The sequence below is a fragment of the Epinephelus fuscoguttatus genome, linkage group LG7 (assembly GCF_011397635.1).
Source record: "Epinephelus fuscoguttatus linkage group LG7, E.fuscoguttatus.final_Chr_v1".
In the NCBI taxonomy this organism is placed as follows: domain Eukaryota; kingdom Metazoa; phylum Chordata; class Actinopteri; order Perciformes; family Serranidae; genus Epinephelus; species Epinephelus fuscoguttatus.
In genome coordinates, this window is record NC_064758.1 from 33,216,562 (window position 1) to 33,239,497 (window position 22,936).

Below are 22,936 nucleotides of genomic sequence, written 5' to 3' on the forward strand. Positions count from 1 at the left end.
AAAAAAAGGTCTTAATCAAGTTAAAAGGGCTGCCTCACTTCTGAAAAATGAGACTCGTCTCCGCTCTATCCTTGCTTCACTCGAGGAGACGAAGGGAAAGCGAAGGTTCAAACGGAGAGAGATTAAGAGATTGGTTGTGTTTGCAGAGGCCATGTCCGCTGGTTTCTCAGATAGCCTTGACTGTATATATAACATTTGGCCTTGCGCAGAGCTTTAGAGCCATGTAAACATGGTGGTTGCCTTACAGAAACTCCTGAACCCTTATTTTGGAGAAAAACTCAACTTTTTTGCTCCTTATTTTTAAGGTTTAGCAACTTTAGGGGCGTTTATTGCTGACCCAGAGGTTTTTTTTAACGACTGCTGTCTGTCATCAAAGCTGTCCATGCATCCATCCCGCTGCTTGGCCTCTGTCTGGATCAGACAGAACCGTCTCTGTGGTCTAGACAGACCAGAGACAAGGAGGTGAGTGGACGGACACTGGCCTCTTTGGGCAATTCATTTACAGGAGTTAAAGAGGCACAGACTCTTTAATAAGGCAGCAAATCGGAGCCATGTGCCGTGACAGGCAGCAAAACAGCTGGTGGACTGCAGGAGCCGACCGTGTTGCTCTGGTGGTAGCTCAACAGGCACCAGCTTGGCTTGACTGTGCCACTCCCTCCTCACTGATGCTCATACACACACAGCCAGCTCCAATTAAAGCGAGATCCTTTCTTATTTTAAACAGGATTACAGGATTTCCTTTTTCTCCATCGCTTCTGGAGTTCAATGACACGGCGCATTTCTTCACCCGCTTGAATGAGCAGTGACCAGGGCGCCAGGTCTGAACCCCGGCCTGAGAGCACGACTGAGTGCACACACAGATGCTGAAACTGGCTTTGTGTTCACAAACATCCAGCCTCGCTCTGACACACGTCAATGGAGGTTGTATAAATTGATATGTTGCAGGAAGTGTGGGTCTTTCATCTGCAGAACACACACTCTCCTAAATCAAAGAAGTGTGGGTGACTATTTCAGACTGGAATTTAATGCATTAAGACACTTACAGTATTTAGCTTTGAACAATTTATTAGTTCCAGCGCTTCCTGTCTGCCTGACCCACTGTGTCTAATACAGCTAACTGATTCACATCTGCTATGCAAACATGAATACAATCTATGTTTACTGTAGCGTTTCATTCTTAAATGAGCAGCGAGCAAGGGATGATTTTTATGCTATTACATAAACAAAACTAATTCAGCTTGCCTTTGATTGAACTCAGACTTTTTCGACTTTGGGCCTGTCTCCCAGGTAACCATTTTGGTAAATAAGCACATGCTTCACGTCCAATCTCTCGCTGAGTTCTTTCCTAAATGAAAAACTATGAGCTAAGATCATGCTAACTGGCATTTCTCTGTTCCTCCAAAACAAGTCTGGAAGTATTTTAAAAACAAAACCCCAAGATAAGTGTTTGGGTGGACAGCCTTATGCCAAGGAGACGAGAGGCCCTGCACTGACGGCTCCCAGTCTGCTACATCCCTAAGCCCAATCTCAGGCTTGAGTTTCCCCCAAAGCCCTGCCAGTGGGCTCAGCTGGAATTGTTCATTTCATGGTGGATGGGACTGAACAATCCTGAGAGAAGAAAGAGAGGGAGAGAGGGTGTGTTGATATACTCTTCAGGAGCCAGCTAATGCACCAATCTCAAATCCGTCCTTTAACTCATCACTCTGGCTCCTCTCCTCTGAACTGTGGAGAGACTCTCTTGTCCAAACTCGATCCGTGCATGTCACAACAAAAGCAAAGTGACTGCTAACTGGGAAGACAGCGGGGTATTTGCATCTGCGGCGGTGAAGTGAGGAGGGTTAGAGCTAAGCCCCAGCAGTGTCTGTACGATTCTCAACTCCTCTGGGTATGATGGGAGCAGGGTTAACCAGATCATCATTTCCTCGGCTCAATCCTACACATTCAGGAGTTAAAAGGTGGTGGTTAAAAGCAGCTCTTCCAGGCTAGAATCAAATGTTTTCATCACAAGTGAAGGGTGAGGATGTTATCATCGCTGCCTTAGAAGAGCGGCCAATGCAGTTAAAAGGAATGCATTTAAGAGTGCAGCAAAGGCTGTGGAGCAAATCAGCGTGACGCTCTTTGATGACTGCTTTTTCCCATCAGGACCTGGTCAATAATACATCACTCTGAAGCCTCCTGTTTGATTAGCCAACCTTGCAACATGATCCCTAAGGATTACAAGAGCGGGGATACAGGCTGGGCCGGGCGATGACTCAGAGACTTTGTGGTAGATGACAGATTTTCTATCAAAAAGATTCTGAGGGACATTGTCAAAAAGAAAAGCCAATGTCACTACACAATTACAGCCATTAGCAAATCAACAGTGTTAACTGATGTGACCTTTTCTTAGTTGCTACTTCAAAGCCCATTTCAAAGCTGTAATGACATTGCTTTTGTGTTATAGATCATGTTATGTCTTTGGGGAAGGTTAAAGTAAAAGGGCATTCATTTCCCTATAGATTGCGTGGGGAATTGAGTGCTACTGAATCAATACAAACCAAATCAGTGTTGGTCAATAGAAATCAAAGGAACACGGCCTCTAAAAAAAGAAGTGTTTCGCCGCTGAGAAGATGCTCTTTTCATAAAACTGGGCTGTCTATGCAATAAAAAAAGACATAAATATTTTTAAAATTGGTGCTACATGACTGGAGAAAACAGAGTAAAAGGGCTGTGGCTTTTGCTTCTGCTCAAGAGGTAGAAAACCTACGACTCTTTACGGTTGGTGACCTAATGTGAGTAGCTTGTCTTATAACAATATGGCAGCCGGCTGGTAACAAACGATCTCATGTTACACTTAGACATTGAGCTATAATATGTTTCTGATAACATTTTAGGTGCTAAACAGGCAAACCAGTAACAGAATCTTGGTTTATATTTGATCAGCACTGCCTAGTTTTACCATTGGATCTAAGTATAAGAGAGAGATGGGCGGCTCTCTTTTGATCAGCCTTTATATGCGCAAGTCCTTTTTAAACAGAGATGGCGCAATAGGGCCGCTACGAAGTCCTTTCATTACACCACCTTTGCTTTTTTACACAGAACCGGCATAACACCACCCAAGTGTGTGATTTTAGATATCATGACTGCGCACCAGAAGCAAAAGAGGCGTGAAGCATTGACTTGTAGTGTGACATATAGCGTACTCAACGGCAGCACTTTCTTAAAAAATTACAATGGCATAACATGACAATAACAATGATTTACCAACCCTATTATATGGCAGCTGATCTTGTCCTCTGTTCGGAGGGCAAGGAGCTCCTGGACCTCATTGTCTCCTCAGTTTGCTGACATTTTCAGCTGCTGCTCTTCTTTTTTGAGTTAGCTGCTAACTGCTTCTAGCTGCTTTTCAAATATCCTGGCAGTGGGTCACACATATAACACTTCGTCAAAACGTCACACCTGTTTCGTCCATAATCCCATCCAGCTAGCTGTCCCTTTTACACAGACAATGATTCGGCACTGTTACTACCTCTGCTGACGGCTTAAAAATGAGACAACTTTGTCTCTCCATTCTGTCATCATACCTTTTATACAAAACGGCGAGGTGCAGTAATGGTGCAACATTCCTGCCTTGAACAGGCCGTGTAAAAGGAGCTTTTGTGTCGGTGGTGGCAGCGGGCATACAAAAATGAAGAAGTACAAGAGCCAATGAAAACTGTGTTTACTGCAGTTCATTTACACATGCTACCCACATCATTATGATACAAACTTAAACAACTGGCAAAGTATTCCTTTGAGCTGTGTGTGATCCCCAAAATCAGTAATGTGGCAACAGAGGACAACATGTACAATAAACAGAGCAGAGCAAGATGCACGTGAGTAAACAAATTAAGATAAAATCTTCTCCTTTACAGCATGGTGACGCTCTATCCAACATCTGTAATGTCTATTTCAAGCCTGCTTTCGTTTCTTCCAGTGAGTCACACTCGGGCTGCATGCGACTGTGGCATTTCATCTTTATGGGAGCATTAGAAGTCTCTTTGTTTGTGTCTTTTAGTTCCACATCGAGGTGAAATGTTGTGATTTGTGGTCGTGAAGGAAAGGAGTATTTGCGCAGATGCTTGCGATATTAAGCTACTTGAGAGGGTTTAACGAACTAGCAATGATAAGAGGGTTTCTGTAGGACCTCAACCAAAACACATAGGTCATAAATGTGGGGACGGTGGTGCTACAGTGGGGAACTAATAGCCTTCCTGCATCTGGTTTTCATTCTAAAGAGGATGTGTGTTTTGGATTAAATTGACATTGATTCCTCTGTTTTTCCTAAGACTCTAAAAATCCTTTACAGCCTCACCATGAAAGAGGTGTGGTGATTAAATCCCATCCCTCACCTCTGTGAGATAATAGTCATGACAGTTATAAAAGATGTAATCAAGTTCTTATATGCTTCACTTCCTCTCTTCAGTGTGAGTTTTGAGAGGGTACAATAGCTCCCTGTGAGGTAAATTATACAGTGACTGACATCTCACTCTGCACAGACAGGAGCAGCGTGCTGTGATATTGCATTGCTTCCACCTTGCTGACTCCCTGACATCTTTGTGGGCTTTAGGGCAGCCAGAGGAGACCTCAGAAACCAGAGCGTCCCCGGCGAGGCGCACTAGGCAGCGTTCTGCTTCACGCTCTGCCACCTTCTGCCACCGCCCCGATGTCATTATGCTGCCAACACATCCAATTACAAGGAGCCGTGTGGCACGTGTGGCAGCGAGCAAACAAAGAAGACATCGACAGGGATGAGTGTGCGCTGGCCTAACTCGTGTCCCTGAGCTGACAGTCACACACACCAGTGCCTACTGGCTAAAGAAAAGCCAAAGAAGGCTAAGAGCAAGAAGTTATGGACACCACTGAGAGTTAATACGGCACTGTAACCATCAAAAGCAGACGAAATCAAACAAAATCACTGGAGCTTTGTGGAGAAACAACATGGGGTAAATCCAAAGAGAAGCATCTTAAAGATCTCCGACTCTTAACTCAGTGTGAACTTTTGAGGATCAGGTGAACGTCTCCTCCTCTGCAGCCTCGGGCACATCTGGTCTATAAGGGCTCTGAGGGTCTGACCTCGTCTGGGAACCAGCTGCTTACGCTCTCCACTCCAGGGCCAAGGGGACTAATCTTTTCTCAGGGGCCAAAAAGGAGCTTAAACCTGGAAGAGGAAGCCGGGGCCTTAACATGAGACCTCAGCTATACCTCTTCCTCTCCTCTCTTGTGTTTGTGCTGGGGATTATTTCCTTAGCAGAGCAGAGCGGAGGCATTAGAATGAGTTAAATTCTCGAGAAAAAGTGGTCTTTAGAGTCCTTTCAGGTCTCAAGGCAAGAGTTGGATTTGTACTTGACAGCTACATATACACCATTCTGTGGGTATTTCTGCCCCTGCTAAGATTAAAAAACATTTAATAATTAATTGGATCGATATCTTCACAGGAACATGAGAGAATTTTTGAGCCAGATCTGAAGCCTTACCAAGAAGTCTCTGCCCTCTTGCGTACAGGTCATTCGCAGGGAAAAAAATAAAACATGGCAGAAGAAGAAGAAAAAAAAACCTTCCCCACGTTTGATCGTGTGTGTTTCACTATGACAAATTATATCAAAGGGATCGATGGGTGCAACTCTGTTTGATGCAACAGCAGCAGCCACACAACCATATATTGCAATTACACACCTGCACGCAAGGCAGGAGCTGATCCGCGGCACGGCAAATGATCCACGCACAACTGAGCGCCGTTGCTAAATGGCTTGGAAAATAGCCCTGCTTTACACTGTAGATACAAGCGCATGAGCGAGGAGGAGGCAGAGAGGCAGGAAAGAAGAGAAAGAGACAGTAAGAGTGAGAAAAAGAGGGACTCTGAGACATCGACAAGTCAGAGCAGGTTTATTATCGATCTAAAGATGTGAGTGTTTTCCATTCCACCTTAATCCCAGCATTGCATGCGGCTCATCATGTAAATTGATATCAGTGTGTTGCCTCGTGTGCCCGCATGTAAAAGCGCCTTCACAGTGAATTGCAGCTAAGTGCTGATAAGTTTTTCTGTCATCACTTCACCTGAATGTGAAACCTACAGCAGCAAGTCGCAGGTTACTTTTCCTCTGCAACAAGCTCACAGGAGCTCCAAGCTTTAGCCATCTTTTTATATCAAGTGAAATGTATCACGCTGAGGTTGTTACCAATGGAGATGATTTTGAGGAGCAGCAGGGTCTGACTTGGGGGTTTCAAAACAAAACAAAGGAATGTAGGATGGGTGAATGGGGGAGAGGGAGCAAGACAGACTGTGAGGGGAGAGCTGGGTGGGTGATGTCTATGTTTAGCAGCTCCCAGCAGCAGGAAGATCAGTGTTTTTTTTTCTTTTCATTTCATAACCTTTTAAGCCTAATACGTTCTCTGTGAGGTTAATATGAATGGCACACCGCTGAAATATTAAACCATGGGAAAGTACGGTCGGCTGACGGCTCACTCAGAGCTCTCGGCTCAGGGTCAAGCTCTTCATAAATTCACCTCTTTCCGTCAGACTTGTGCAAAAAAACCCTCCTTTTTTCTTTTGTGAAAACACATTTGGAGACTACCTGCTATGTGAAATGAGGAAATAGCTCATATCTGATGCAGCAGTCTAATAAGAGCTCAATTCAGCCCTGAAACATACATTACCATTCATGATGAGACATTAGACATGCAGAGAGAAGAATTTATGCAACCACATGGGTTATGTCAGGCTGGCTTTGACACATGCAGTTTAATGTATGTGTTCTCCTGACAAAAGCCCATTATATAATGTTTTCCTGCATAATTAAGTCAGCTGCGAAAAAATGTGGAGAGAAAAAATCAGTTGAACACACTGACGCACACGCTGTGTTAAGTGCACACACACACATTCCCACACATCACACACTCACCTAGACAATTGTGCCCATCATGTGCCAAGCGGAAGCCATCATAGCATGTGCACCTGTAATTTCCTGGGATGTTGATGCACTCGTGGACGCAGCCACCGTTGTATTCAGTCGCACACTCGTCGACATCTGCAGAGAGGAGGCAGAAGATGATTGTGAGAGCAGGTTCTTTAAAACTTGAAGCAATCAAGCTCCAGTTTGTGTGTAGGAGCAGGCTTAAAAGGAACAGTTCGTCATCTTTGGGAAGTGCTTTATTCGCTTTCTTGCTGGGAGCTACATGAGGAGATCACTGCCATTCTGATATCTGGCTGCAGCCAATGTGGCTTAGCTTAGCATTGAGGCTGGAAACAGGGTGTACCAATGGCCCAAAATTTCAAAGCTCCAGTAGTCCCATTAGACTGAAAGCCCATTTCTCTGATAGCCTGTTATCCCAAAAGCAGATGCACTTTGCTCCGAAGTCCTGTTTCTCCAAAAATATACCCTTCCTGCAGTTAGTTTCAGTTTTCCAGTGGCATTTAAGCCACTGATCCCAGGTGGTTTTCACCAACCCTTTGCGGCATTTCCCAGCAGCATTTGAGCCACCAATCTTGGGTGTTTTTCACTGACCTGGCCCTGCTTTTCCATTTCTACCAAATGTGGGTGTTTAAAGCCAAAACATATCCTTTCTTAACCATAACCATGTGGTTTTGTGTCTAAATGAAACCACACCTTAGTTGAGAAGCGTTACGTTTCAACACATCCACTACAAATGTAACATATCCATGGTTTACAGCAATGTGAACATTTTTTCTTGTGATTGAGTTCTCTAACTGCAGGGAAACAAGATTACAGAGCAATGAGCTTTGGTTTTTGGGATAACAAGCAGTTGGAGAATTGGGCTTCCGATCCAGCGGGATGTTTTTCTGGCTTTGGAATTTTGGGCCTTCGAAAAAATGGGAAGTCCACGGAAACATCTTGCCTTGGCTCTTTTCGAAAAGTAACAAATTTCCCTCACCAGGACCTCTAAAGCCTACTAATTAACATGTTATGTTTCAAAAGCAATCCATCTGCTCTTTAATTTCTGCAAGAAAACAAAATGAGCATGTTCCCCCAAATGTCAAAAATATTTCTCAAAAAATCTGTGAGTGCAATTAGGCCGTTTGGTGTAAGAATCAAAGTGATCTGTTTTGTTCCATCTCTTCTTTCTCGGAGCTCTTAGGAGGTAAACAGGGACGCGGCAACAGCTGTGGTAATTAGTTGTTTCACCTGTTACTGATGTAATTTGGGTATATGCCAAGCCTCGCTGATACTGTTTTGTTTTTTAAAGCCTTGTACTGATAGCCAAGATTTTATGCCATATTTAATATCTTCAAATTTGAACAGTTTTCATGCCAGGACATTGCTTTTTCCCTTTGGAATTGCATTGTTGGCAGGATGTAATAGCCTCTGAAACAGCTTTGTGTGCAGCATGGGGTACTAAAAGCCTTCGACTGAGACCCAGAGAATGAAGTCAGTTTTGACAATCTGCAGCACGAAAATGTCCATTTATACATAAAACATAAACAAAAAGGAAATACAGTTGTTAGGGGAAATCATTATTTTATGGCAACGTACGTCATCAGAAAGGAATCTCCATTACATTAGTGCTGATGTTATTGACATTACAGGCTGACTGGTAGCCAATACTGAATAAAAGGCCAATATTGACCATCAGACCGATAAATCAATCTGAGCCTGAAGTTAATCAGTCCTAGAAGCTAAAACAGAAGAAATGTGACACATAAACGAGAGAGCAGAGGCCTGTGGATAAAGAGAGGCTGTAGATTGGCATGACAGCCTGAGAGGAGTTGTCTGTTATGGTTATGATGATGGTTGAGTGGCCCGTACTGAGGAGACGCAGACAAGGTGGATTGAGAACACAGCGCGCTTCCACTCAGCACTTACTGGCCCATTTAGGGCCGATGATCCCGGTCGTTCAGCTCCTCTTTGAGGCTGTCTCACTCTGGGCTAGATTGGACTTGACAGCAGAGGGATGGGACTGAAACAAAGAAACACTTTCCTGCTCCCTGCTTCTCCACTTCCCACACATCTCTGTCATTCCCCGATCACACAGCACACAATCAGCCTTCACTTTTCTACTCCTCTCTAAACCTGAAACACCCACCACATGTTAACTGAGTGATTTTTCTCCAGTAGCTCTGAAATTGTTTTTATCCGATGCTTGTCATGTCCTCCTAAGTCAACTCCAAACTTTTGTCCATTTACATCTACAAGACGTCGATCTGTCTTTTAGAAAAGCACACATATAAAGGCTGAACAGTAACGGACGTAACAAGAAGAATAACAGGGTTTAGTTTGGTTTATTGACAAGATTGTAAAATATAATAAATAACAATATATCAGACTTTAGATAGAAAGATGTGGTCTTGGAATTATTTCCATTGTTGCTCCTAGTGCTTTCACAGTCAACTAACAAAAATCATAAAAGCCAATTATTAAAACATTTTTGTTAGGAAGACAAAATTGAAAGTGAAAATATAATCACATGTATTATCATTTAATTCTAAAGCAGAAAAAGATTGTAAATATTCTAAGGATGATAAACCAATAATAATAACAGCCGGTAAGAAAAACTGAAAAATCTACTTTATAAGGTCACTAAAATTATAATTATTTCACCAAAAGACCCTGAAATCTCCTGTGTGTGTTCTGGGTGGTCATTTTGGGGTTCATTGTCACATTTTGCCAGTTGAAGCAACTCAGAAAAAAGAGAGATCTGTAAGAAAATGACCTCTTTTCGTATCCCTCTGCAGCTCAACAAGAAAACACTGTCTAGAGAAACTTAAGGAGGGACCTTTGTACTAGAAAGACTTTGGCTGACACCTACAAGGTCTGATTATATACCAGACAGCTGGAGCCTCACATTAGCCTCAGGTAAACATTGAAATACGTTTTTGCACAAAACAACTTCTGTGGATTTTGTCTCCCATCACTTACACTGAAAGCCCATTAGGAAGGGATCTTTGTACATCAGGCATTTTACTAATATAAGACCAACTTGATAAACATATCTTTCTCTGTTCTTTTTTTTTTTTTTTTGTGCTTTGAACACCAGCTTTCAGCGACAATGTAGTGCCATCTAGTTCCATTAAACTGGAGGGAAGGCAGACATCTCTGCGGCTGATACCTCCATTAGGGATGTAAATCATCAGTTTACAGATAAAATATTACATCAATTCTTTGGACAACGATACAATTTATTGCCACCATACGATTTCGATTTGATGTGATTTAGGGGCCTGCGATCAATATGACATGATATTATCTGCTCATTTTCACAGTCAGTTACAGAAGAAGCTGCCACATCTTTCTTTTTTACTTTTGGCCATAAAAGATAAAAACAACACATAAATAATGTAAATAATTGTAACTGCTGAAGTGCTGTAAAGTTTCCTTTAAACTGACTCCACTAACACACATAAAACAGCACATGGGATAAGTTTACCTTCACGATTCAATGACAGAAAAACCTTTTCTGGAAGAAATCTTTTCATTTTTCCTAAAACTTCAGGGTTATCTGGCTTTAAGCCCTGAAGGCAAACTTCTCCTAACAGCCATAAAACATGGATTAACAACAAGATCATTTCACAAAAGTATTAAATTCGGCTCAGTGATAACTGTCAAGGTTCACAGACAAAACAATTCTCTTTAGCTAGTCACGATTATCAGCTTAAACATGTTTACACTGCAGAAATTAGCCTAGCAGCTAGCAGACTTTTTCCCTCTACTCATAGTTTAACAGAATACACGTTAGGTTTTTATCTTTCTTACTCATCCTTGGTAAAAGTCGCTGTATCTCCTGACAGAACAGTATGAATGAATTTCAATCTGCATGCATGGTTTTTCAGCCGAACATTGTTACCTTGTGTTTTATCTTTGAACAGCATTGTTTATATACACCATGTGCTTTGTCTGTTGACCTGTATTTCCTCTGAAATCCAAAATATTTCCACACTGCTGATTTATTCCCAAGTAAATAATGTTATACTCACTGTCTTTCTTTCGGCTGCCTGCCATCTACCTGCAACTGTTTGACGGTGATGCAGACTTTTACAATAAAAGCGTATCCTATTGATGACGATATGGATCGATGTTTTCACTTTGCATCGATGAGATTGGATCGTTGATCATTTGATCTATATATCTATCCAGATTGAGGAATCATTACGCCCCTAATCTCCAACACTCTGCAACTCAATCCAAAACAATCTGGACTGATAAACAGCATCACGGGTAAGAGGACATAAACATATTTTGGACTTTGGGGTGAACTGTCCCTTTACAGTGCTGGACAAATCAGGACTGTCCCCTGAAGATAAAAACTTGCACTTTAACTCTTATATAAATCTCAGCTGTTGCTACAGGTTACTTTACACTAAGCTTTTAGATCACTAAAACCTAAAAATCAAATCTGAACCACAGGCTGCAAAGGCAAGCAGGGTGGAAATAATAATGAGGATTACACCACTCAGCATGGAAATATGAGAATGCTTCCCTTTGTCATCATCTTTTTGATTTCTGCTGCTCTCTTTTAACACAAATAGATGCTCGTCTGGTGCAGAAGTCAGAATCAACGGGCAGTCTGACAGCACGCTCCTCAAATCTTACCACCAGTTACCAAAACACTTTTTCTCTCTTTTTTTCCTCTTATTTTATGAATGTTGTTTTTGAATTTTGAATTGTACAAGGAAATCAGCCTTGAGGAGCCATCAGCTAACCTTCAGTTCAACGGAAACCCAACCTTGCACATATTTTACAATAGATTCAATAAAGCAAACTTTTATGACCAACAGGCAGGAGGCCATGAAAAACACTCGGTCAAGTAAATGAAAGAATAATAATAGTGAGGAAAAAAATGACATTGTGAAATATGGTTTTGTAATAATACTAATAAAAATTGTGGAATATAATGATCCGGAGGCTTTGGGCACATTGAAAAAGGTAGAAAAACAGACTTGTGTCTGACAGTCTATGAGGCCTGCCTCTGGCTGTGGAAATATCCCTGACTGCTTGGCAGGGGCCTCTGACTGCCGTTTCAGCCACTATCTTAATTCTCTCCTCCAACATGTGTAGGAAATTTACTGCTTCATTTCATCTTGTCACAAAGGAGCACTCTGCACCTGGCTTTCCCCTTCCTCCGTCCGCCGCTCTCTCCCCCGTCTCTCCTCCCACTTCAGGAGAGTCTTAAAGCTAATGAGTTATGTTGAGTGAGACAGAAGGTCTTATCAAACCTGTCAGCAGCCCAGGGGGCTTACGTTCAGATAGATAAGGCAAATCAACATGAGAAATGTTCCTTTCACTTCAATGTACTGTAAAAATCCTCCCTGTGCTCTCACAGAGGGGAGCAGAAGTCTGTGCCTCCAACCACAGCTGAAAAATGGGCGCATTAATCCGTTAAAACTTTTACCTTCACAATGTTTGCCGTCCCCTTTATAGCCCGACTTGCAGATACATTTGTATGACTTCAGGGTGTTCTGGCAGATGGCATCGATGCTGCAGTTGTCAAGCGCTTCTGCACACTCGTCCACATCTAGAGAGGAGGAGAGAGGGGAGGGGGTGGTTAGCTGATGAAGCTGAAATGTTCTCGCTGATGGTGACATAGTTATAGCACAAACTACAGATCTCTGAAATGTCAAACTTGGTATAATTGATTGTGCTGCATGTGACCACTCAGTGTGAAAGACCAAATACAGAAACACATTAAAAAGAACAGTGAAAGTTAATACAAATCAGACTGCCATAATTGTGAACTGGGTAATACTGTCAACATTTGTTGTGCAATTATAAACACGAGCACACCCACTTATTGATTGGGCTGCAGTGACCTTTAATTGATCACCTGGACATTTGTCCCTGAAAAAAGGGTCATGAAATTGGAAAAAAAATAAAAATAAAAAATAGAATTGTCGGAAAGAAATATCCCAGAAAAGCCTGCATAACAAATGGAAGGAAAAGAAGTATATATAACAAAGTTTTGGGGCATCCACGGTCTGTTAAGATGCCAACCATGAACCGAAACGCCCCGTTTGAATCCAGCCGGGGACCTTTGTTGCATGTCATCCCCCATCTCTCTCTCCTCTTACTTCCTGTCATCTCTCTGCTGTCAGCTATTGAATAATGGCAAAAATGCAATGCAAACAAAAAATCCACAGCCACGCTAGCGTGCACTGGCCTGGTATCCTGTGCATCACAGAGCCCAGCACAGCTCTGAGCTAAATGCTAACGTCAGCATGCTAAGACAATGCAGATGTTTCAAGTCCCAATGATATTAACAATACATTTTCCCAGTTTCAATCCTGTGTCCCTGTGTTAATTGATCAGCTTGTTATGAGCCAAATATATGTAAAAGAAAAACAGTATCAGGGTATTTTTACGTCAAAATCCCTGTCTTTTCTCTTGCTGCAAAGCAGTTTGATGGCTCATCCTGCTCTGTTTACAAAAGATCATCCAATCAAATGAGACTCTGTGCACCTAGCCAGCCATACTGGTCATATAAAACCACACTTCACCATTTGTGGGTTGTAGTAGCTAACAGAGAAATATGGAGCGAGATAGGAAGAGATGTGTGTTTGGATATCAGAGGGGAAAAACTGTTTTCGTGTCCAAAACAATGTGGCTAAGGTCTAATTCACCCATCTCTCCTGTGTCATCCTCCTGATCTAACAAGGAAGTTGTATGTGGAGCCAACAGTCCACCCAACAGCGGGTAGCACTCCATATAGTGCTAAACTTTAACCCCGCCCACTTGTTAGTAGTCCAATCAGCTGCAAAAGATTTGATTTAAATCCTTTTTGTAAGTGTTCACCGCGCAAATGGTCTGTTTCACTGTGAAATATGTCACAGTACAGAAGTTAGACACTCTGAAGTCCAGTTCACAGGGACTTCAAATGGCATAATGTTTTTTAAGTTCACTATTTAACAATCTTTAGGGTGTTAGCATTGCTAATTAGCCCTAAACACAAAGTACAGTTTAGGCTGATGGATGGGAATGTCATTAGTTCTGAAGTTATTTGGTCAAAACTTGTTGGAGGAATTTAAATACTGACCTATTTTAACAATGCTAAAGGAATTTGGATTCATTGTCTGGGCACCATGAACGTCTGTGCAGAATTATTATATACATGGTAATCCATCTGATAGCTGTTGGACTGTCCAACAGACTGCCATTTCTAGAGCTGCTAGCATGGCTCTAATCCAAACCAATACAATCTTGAAATATGACAACATGGCAAGCAGCCTTTATCAAGATTAAAAAAACATGTTCAAGCTTTCAAAAGAATGTACATTATGAATTCAATCACAGCAGGATGTTCAAGCCCAGACTAATTCATCAGTTACGCTTGACTTGCTCTCAAAGCTCTGAATAACAGATACGGGCAGATATAAAACAGCTCAGTATAAAAGGTGAGTGTTGTGTAACTGCTGTATTGAGTTTGAATTATAAGAGAATGTGAAAAGATACGAATGGAAATGGATTTAACCAGAAGCATGATCAGGTTTGCCTCATGGAGCCCCTAATCCCACCAAATCCCAGTTAACTAGCCCAGGTGTTTAGGATTACCCCCCTTGCACACAGGGGAAGGGCAGCTTAACAAGGTTTACATAGCTTCCAATATCCACTCTTATCACAAGCCCTGTGCAGGAGCGGGCTGATCCCACTGGGAAATGACCTGCAACCTAAACCCCTGAGCTAAGCATATTGCCTATATCTGCCTTTTCCACAGCAGACGCCATGTCCTCCAGGAAAAGGCAGATATTGCCTATATCTGCCTATTCCTGGAGGACATGGCGTCTGCTGTGGAAAGGAGGACAGTGACGGCGCAGAATGCACAAAACTCTGTGGAAATCTGTGTCACAGTATTGAACTTAATATACCCATTACAAGAGGTTTGAACACATTTAGGCAATCATAGTGGAAACATCACAATAGCAGTTTGTTGATGCTGCTGTTGCTACAGGAGGAACACAAAGCTACCAGGTCAGGCTCATATTTATTCTGCTATGACGTGAGTTTAACATTTCACTAAAAAGTTGGCAGAGGTTTCAGTGATGCTTGGTGATTGTGTGAAAAGTATTAAGGTTAGGTATCAGGGTTAGACAGCTCTGTGAGGCTGTACTTCAGCACAGAGGTGCTTTGTGCTAAATGCATGCTAGCATTCTCGTGATGGGGACTGCCCATTGTTCTGATGGCTCATAATTTCAAAGCGCTAATAGTCTGAAAAATGTATAATTGGACCAAAAGTTGTCCGTCAGCAAGGTAGGCTATCCCGAAAACACACATGAATCAATATGAAAGTCCATTTCTCTGAAAATATTCCATACTTTCCCCTAAACAAAAGCACATGGCTAATTATTATACAGAATGACGTCATTGGACCTTTATGAAAGCGTGGCCTGCCCTAATCTGCCTCTGATTGGCTAGTAGTCGTTCCTCTTGATGGTTGGGTTGGTTAGGTTTAGACAGAACGAGTGAGACCGGTTAGGCGTTACGGTAAGAATATCAGGATAAGCCAATCAGAGGAACAGCTGGCTCAAAAGTCTGAATGGATTCGAAGGGCTGTTTCTCCAAAAATATTCTACACACTCACCCAAACAAAAGCACATGGCTAATTATCATGCAGAATGATGTCATCGGACCTTGATGGAAAGACATGACCTGTCTTACTCTGCCTCTGCCTGGCTAGTACCAGTTCCTCTAAATGGTTGGACTGGTTAGGTCTGAGCATGACAAGTGAGACTGATTAGAGTAAAAATATAACCTAATTAGAGGAAGAGTTGGCCCAAAAGTTGTCCAACACCGAGATAGGCTATCCCGAAAACAAACGTGCATTGGTACAAAGGGCTGTAAATCCAAAAATATTTTACACACTCCCCCAAACAAAAGCACATGGCTAATTATTTTGCAGAATGATGTCATCGGACCTTGACGGCTAAGGTATGACCTGCCCAGCTCTGCCTCTGATTGGCTAGTACTCATTCCTCTCAATGGTTGGGTTTGTAAGGTTTAGGCATGATGAGTGAGAATGGTTAGGGTTAGGGTAAGACTATCAGAATAAGCCATTTAGAGGAAGAATAGGGAAGGTCATGCTTTTGTCATTCTGCATAAGGACGAGCCATGTGATTCTGTTTTGGAGGATGGATAGTCACAGGAATGGTCCTTGGAGCAATGCCTTTGTTTTCGAGATACCAGCTGGGCTTTTGCTCCAATGGGACATTCTCTAGACTATTGGGGCTTCCGAATTATGAGCCGTCAGAAAAACAGCATAACATCTTCACAATAACCACTGAGAGGCAAAATGAAACTATAACTTCTAGGTTTAGTTCCAGAGGTAAGAAAATCTAATTTAAAATCATACAGAAATTTGTAATAGGGCAAATAACTAAAACAAGGTTCCTACAGGGAGACCTAGATTTGAGACATTTTTAATGCTACTAGCAATGAAATTTAATGGCAGTTTTATAATAACCAGTACTGAAAAAAAAATCATGAACCAACATAAATTACTTAGGGCTAGGGACAGTTTAACCAAATGCCTTTTTTAATCAAGTTAAAAAGTTAAATGATCTGCTTCAAATGCTGAAAAAAAATAAAACTTTCTAGAGTAGTGACATGGAAAACAATGAACATAAAAATATCTGTTAGAGCCATTTTCTAGCAAGTCCTACTTTCCTAATATTTTTTGAGTCACTTTAATGCCCCACCTGACCTGGCATCTCGGGAACGTTTAATTAAAGGCAGGTGTGCTGAAGTGAGTGTGGAACATAGAAGACGCCACAGGGTTACCCCCGTGTTTTTGGTTAATCTTAGTTTTTATTGTTTGATGAAGTCATTTAATACACCATTGATTTGAACTTTGTTTTTGTAAAGGCCTGTTTATTTGGGGAATGTTTGTTTGGGGATTTTTGTTTTCTTTTTTTTTTTTTTAATGCGACAGTCAAGACAATCAGCTCATAATGTCATCTTGCAACTCTCCATACCTCCTGCAAATCAGTCAATTCTAAAACCAACCGAAGCACCTGGATCATCAAACAGTGAGTTAAACTAAATCAAAGACAGTGAGTTCATCATAACTCTCATAATGGCGTCTGCAAGCGGCTAGTTTTGAACTCATTTGTATCTATTTGGTTTGCCTCGAAAAAAGCTTGTAATTTGTTATTTGATTGGATGTGGTAAATGTATTTAAGTGTTGTTAGTGCCTCTATTCTGATGTGGGTGACACTAATACGAGAAGCATTCGGTAAATCATTTGAAAGATTAGATACTACCAAATATTTTGAGATTTTACAATGCAACGCCAGAAAAAAAAAAAAAGATTCATATCCTACGTTCTCTTGTCTTAGTATAATAAGACTTTTGAAAGACTGATTTGAGAAATTTAATGCCAAGGTCAATGCCTTTTAAGACTCTTTAAGGATCCAATGAAACCCTGTAAAGATTCTGCCAAGGAACAATGCTCAACGGGATGTAGTGTTGTTCACACCATATGTCTAGATAGGGACAGTCTAAATGAAAAAATAAAAGTAACTTTTATTTAATATTTTTGTTGAAAGGTTAAAGGATTACCAAAGTGATCTCAATTCAACCTGAGTTAGACATGAAGGTCTGCACCAAATTTCAGAGCAATCCATCCAATAGCTGTGGAAACATTTCACTAAATATCAAAATATCATCCTGCTGCCGCAGTACAGTACAGTCAGTAGAGATGTATCAGTTGTCAAAATGACATGTTAAACATCTGCTTTTTGTCACCTGATACAAAAGTTGAACATCAACACTAGGCCTTCCAAATAAAATGATACCAGCTGAGGTGTTTTCAAACGGTGCTGTCACTCTTGTAATGATTTGTCACGTTTTATGTGTCTGTATAGTGTTTTAGTTTCTGTGCAACACTCGGTGAGGAATTTAACACCTTGGACAGTTGTGGCTCGTCTCTTGCCAAGTTTCCACAGAGCCATTTAGTGATGCAACAGCTCCCCGAGCTCTGCATTGATTTATATTATGCGAGAACAATATGGATTCTCTTGAGGAGCGGCCTCAGTCCTTTCTCCTCACAGACTGTCTTCCAGGATTAGAGTCGGAGAGGCCGTGTGAGGAAGTGTTTTTCAATAGAGGAGGCATTAATCACAACAAAATATCTGTCTTATTGTCAGGTTTCTTGGTGCCAAGTCTCTGTTGTAATTAATATTCATTATGACAGAAACTCAAAGAATCCCTCTTTTCATCTTGTTATTAATGTTCCCATCTGGAGCATCAGTTCACTTTATCTTTCCAGTCTGCAAGGCTGCCGCCTCTCACTTACTTTCAGACAGGCTCACATACACACACACACACACACACACACACACAGACTCACACACTTTTCAAAACACGCCTCAAGTCGGAAGCTGCAAGTACGATTCAGAGATTGACAGCGTAACACATCAGCTGAAAGGTTAATGATGAAATTAAAACACAAATATACAAATAGTGCAGAAAAACAGCCAGTTATATGTCTGTTTTTGCCAAAACTCTGTTTTTTCTCAAGTTAAATTTGCATCAAGAACAGTTTGATGCTATTATTGCTTCAGGCAATTGCTGAGTGCAAAAGAGCAGCACTAGATATTGGGCTGCAGGTACCTCTAATGTTATGCAACTGCCATCTTATGATATAGAATAACTTCAGTGAGATCTTAAATGATGACAGAGCAGCTTGCCTTGCATTTTGGGTTTCAAACAAACAAAACAGCCTCTATGTTTGGTAAAACCACCTAAATTATGTAACGAACTGTGCAAAAGCTGCTCACTCCTCAAAAATCTCCCCCATCTATAAGAGGTTCGCAAATCTGCCCTACAACTACATCTTTGTGAGAATATTATCTTAACTTCTGTAGCACAGCACCAGCTGACATGTCACTAACTGTAACTGTAACTGAACATGTGAAAAATAACTTAGCAGTGTGTGCAAACAGTTTGCCTACAACGAGAAACCCATTGACCAAGATCTGGAAATCAAACAGGACGCAATAAGACAAGCAATTTGTGACTCCCACAATCCCATTGCCTTTGGTGTGAGCTGCACAAGATGGAATAAAAACAAATTAAGAAACCCCGGCCCACAAACTACAATAGTCCATGTCCGTCAAAGCATTGTTTAAAAAATCCACCCATAAAAGTTACTGGGAGCGTTCCAACAGACACATGGACGACAAAAGCTAAATGTGCTGGTCCTGTTGGAAACCCAACATGTCTTTGCCGTGGAAATAAACATGTCAGAGTCAATACATCCTCTGGTTCAGTCCAGAGGACGATCCTCTGAGCGCTTGAGGAAAAAAACACATGCAGCGTGCTCAGTAATGCTGCCCTGGTAATTGACTCATGCCCAAGATGAAAAGATTGTGTTTTTCATTGAGAGTTTCTTTCATTCTTTTGTGTTGAGGAATCACAGTTGTTGGGAACAAGTTAAGGCAGCAGAGGATGAAGCCGGCGCTTCGAGACAAGGATGAATAAACAAAGTCAAAACAACAAAACCAGAGAAGAAAGAGATGTTGGGCAATGCTCAGATGTTTAAACAGTTTCCTCCGGGGAATGTGTCATTTCGAATATTGCTGCTGTTGCAGCTTTCCTCTGGTTCATGCACTTGAGCACATTAAAGCCACAAATAGCTTTGAGTCCGTGTTTAAACTCACTGACATTCTCAGAGCTCCGAATTCAATGATTTTCGTTGGATGAAAACAAGTCGTGCAATAATAAAGCATGTTTTCTCTCCCCTGAAACCGATTCACTTCATGCTCTATTGTATGCTCAATAAAACTTTAAACTTTGCCGTGTGTCAAACTCCTAAATCCCTAAATGCATAATCCCATACTCTTGACTCAGCAAAGCAGACTTTTCATATTTGGAAGGCGGCGTTAGGAGGGTTGCGGGGCTAGGTGGGCATATAAAAGGGATTTATTATAATTGCATTAAAGTTGCTGGATAAAACATCCAAATGTCCTCAGAGATGGTTATTAGGAAAGTTACTATGAAGAGCCATTAGTCCATTTATTCCAAAGTACATGTAAGTCAGAGCTGCCGGCTAAGGGCTGCTGGCCGTCGAGGTGAGACCCTGTCAGAGGTGCTTTTCCTCCCTGATTTATGAGAAGGCCATGGGATAAGCAGTGTATTTAGCTGGGCCGGCTTGAGGGGGTGTTAGCAGGAATAAAACTCAGAGGGTTGAGTGCGAGTGTGTGGGAGAACTGTAGGGCCGAAGGTGTGTAGTTCAAACATAGAGTAATGTTTACTTTGAGTGTTGAGACCTTCGCTGTTTGCTTTGCCCCAAACCTGCCCCCCCCCCCTCCAACCCATCACCTTTCCTTTAGATACAGAAATAGACTGAGTGGAACTGGGAGCTAGCTTTCGTGCTGCCTGCAGCCAACTTCAAAATAATAGTCAGAAAAATATGGACTAAGGGATGCATTCAGTCAGTGAGAGAAGCAAAGTATGTGCTTTCCTGACAGCGTGATTCAGAGCATTTTTAACAGTTGCGGTTTCACATTAGAGACAAAACATTCAGTCTTGACAAAAGCATTTTCAGATGAAATCATTTTCATGAGCTGCTTGCGGCAGAGGAGGAAGGGTGCTGGGTTCAAGTCCATAAAAAGGTGTTCTTGGGATCACAGCGTTTGTTGTACTGCGTATAATTACAAAGGAACAAGTATTGTAATTATCCATCTTAGAACCACACTTACACTATACTTAGGGTTGTGGTTGTGCAGGATGGGGTTAAGGTCAGGATAATTACTTTAGGCACAGAGCAGGAGAGAGGCTGAATGGCTGTACTGTATGAGAGGCTGACAGTAACACCTCTTTATCTACCTACTGTAAATGACCCATATGATGATGTTCAACTCACAAACATTGGGTGTAAAGCAAAGAAATGGGTCTGGAAAATTGGCTCATTTCCTCTGTCTTGATTTGGGATCGGTAAAGCTACAGCAATAAAATTCTTTCCAACACCAGAGAAAAGGGAAAATGTTATGTCCAATGTTCCTGTAAACTACATTATTATCGGAACACTTTAAGATCCCCTCCAGACCTGTTTAAAGACAAATAAAAATACTCTGCTTTGAAAAATAATTTGTGTTTGATCTGGTTTTTCCACAAAAAAGTTATTAATATTACATCAACTCCCTCCCTCGAACTAGCAGGCTGTAAAAGAGGCTCACAGTTTCAAGTTCACAAACTTCCAAGGATTTCAAGGAACCCAAGGAAACCTTGTCCCACATAGAAAAACCCCGAAACTATGAATATACAAATATTATTCATTCTTCAAGTTTAAGGCCCCTCCAGCCAGTCTTACTTCCTGTTTTTTGGAAAATGTTATTTCTCAAACAAGGAACGGGACTGAGTTTAATAGTCTGTCGTAACCCATCAACATCACCATGGCAACCAAATTGCTTTTATAATATACATGTCAAGATCGCCAACATTAGCAAGAACAGTGAATACACATCCACCTCCTTCACCTGAAAACGAGGAGCCCGATAAGACGTGGGTCATCAGACCATATACCAATGGCTCGCATTTTAGGAGACACTGCTGGTGTGTTGAGAGCTTCTCAATCTGATACAAAAAAATACAACAACTTTGGTGCACGCCACAGTCATATAAACACAAGCAAAATATCCGCCACAAAAGTACTTTGTGCTACTGTAGTTTGAACTGGCTGTTCATCTGAATCATCCATGTACAGCAGTGTAGATGGGTGATGCACACTGACATTTTGTTCTTGCGTATTGATGTCGATGGATATACGTGGTAGCCTGCGCTGTCATCATGCAGTCTGCATACATCAAACTTGATGTCATACCTAAGTTTATTAGATCCATGTTGCACAGTGTAGCTACACTAAATGTATAAGATTGCCAAAATCTCACAGTCTGTAGGAGGCTGAAGACACAAAGAGGCACAGCACACCTGCTCAAGCTTGGAGGATGAAGTATGACCTGCAGCTTCTACTATAGTCACACGTCATTGTACAATTTTAGCAGCATTCCTTTTTTTTTAATTTCAAGTTATATTTGTCAAAAAAATATGTGTGGCTAATTAGCACTGTCAGGAAATGACTCAGAAAATACATTAAACATCATAAAAATGCCAGAATACGCTGGAGTAGGGCTGTAACTACTGGAGACAAGATGTCTCCTGCTTCACTGAAAACTCAGTGCATGTAATCACACAAGTGTAAGCTGCATATTGGAACACAACTGGCTTGCAAAGTAATTGAGATGTCACCAAACACCCTCAAAGGTTTATGTCTTAAACTGAGATTTAGGATGCGCACAGAGAAACTTCCACCCACAGCAGCTGAACGTGAAAAAAGCCTTCTAGTGTCAAACCAGCACATACATCATTCTGCAGAGTGAAGCTCAAACACCAAAGTAACGATAAGCAAAATACATTTTTAATTGGAGGGGGACTTTAGATCTATACTAATATCATACCCATATGCAGCCATAATGCTGCTACATGTGCTGGAACCAAAATAAAAACTGCTAGATTCTTTTTTTAAATGTAGTTTATGCACCACACATCACATTAATATTGGCATACTGAGTGCATCTACATCTGGTGCTATATATGGTATGCACTAATGAGAGGAAGTGAGGACGAGGTTGTGGAAAGGACAGGAACTATGGCTGGTTGTTGCAACATTATCACGGCACACTGTGAAAATGTCGTAGATTTTCTAAAATGTGCAGCAGAGCAGCAGACTGGCCAGCGTCCCAAAAAAAAAAAAAGGTTTTGATGAAATGCAGACGTCAACATTAACACAAAATTTAGCATCTCTCCCCCCTCTTGCCCAGATCCCCTTCAGCTAATGAAGGGACACACTGTTGGCTGTCCAGCAAGCCTCTAAAAAGTTGTGAATAAAAATATCAACTGCTTCCATTCGGGATATTTACACTCATCCTTCACACACTCTAAATGTTTAGGAATCATGACCACTGACTGATCCTGTG

General features: G+C 41.5%; 1 protein-coding gene across 3 annotated transcripts in view; it reads right to left on the reverse strand.

Moving 5' to 3' along the window:
- scube3 (signal peptide, CUB domain, EGF-like 3) overlaps window positions 1-22,936 on the reverse strand; it is a 110,139-nt gene that overhangs the window by 70,196 nt on the left and 17,007 nt on the right. For all 3 annotated transcript variants that reach the window (XM_049580576.1, XM_049580577.1, XM_049580578.1), the window contains exons 2-3: window positions 12,364-12,486; window positions 6,921-7,046 (exon numbers count right to left, since the gene is read on the reverse strand). In XM_049580576.1, coding sequence (XP_049436533.1) covers window positions 6,921-7,046; window positions 12,364-12,486 — 249 coding nt within the window. The remainder of the gene's footprint in view (window positions 1-6,920; window positions 7,047-12,363; window positions 12,487-22,936) is intronic.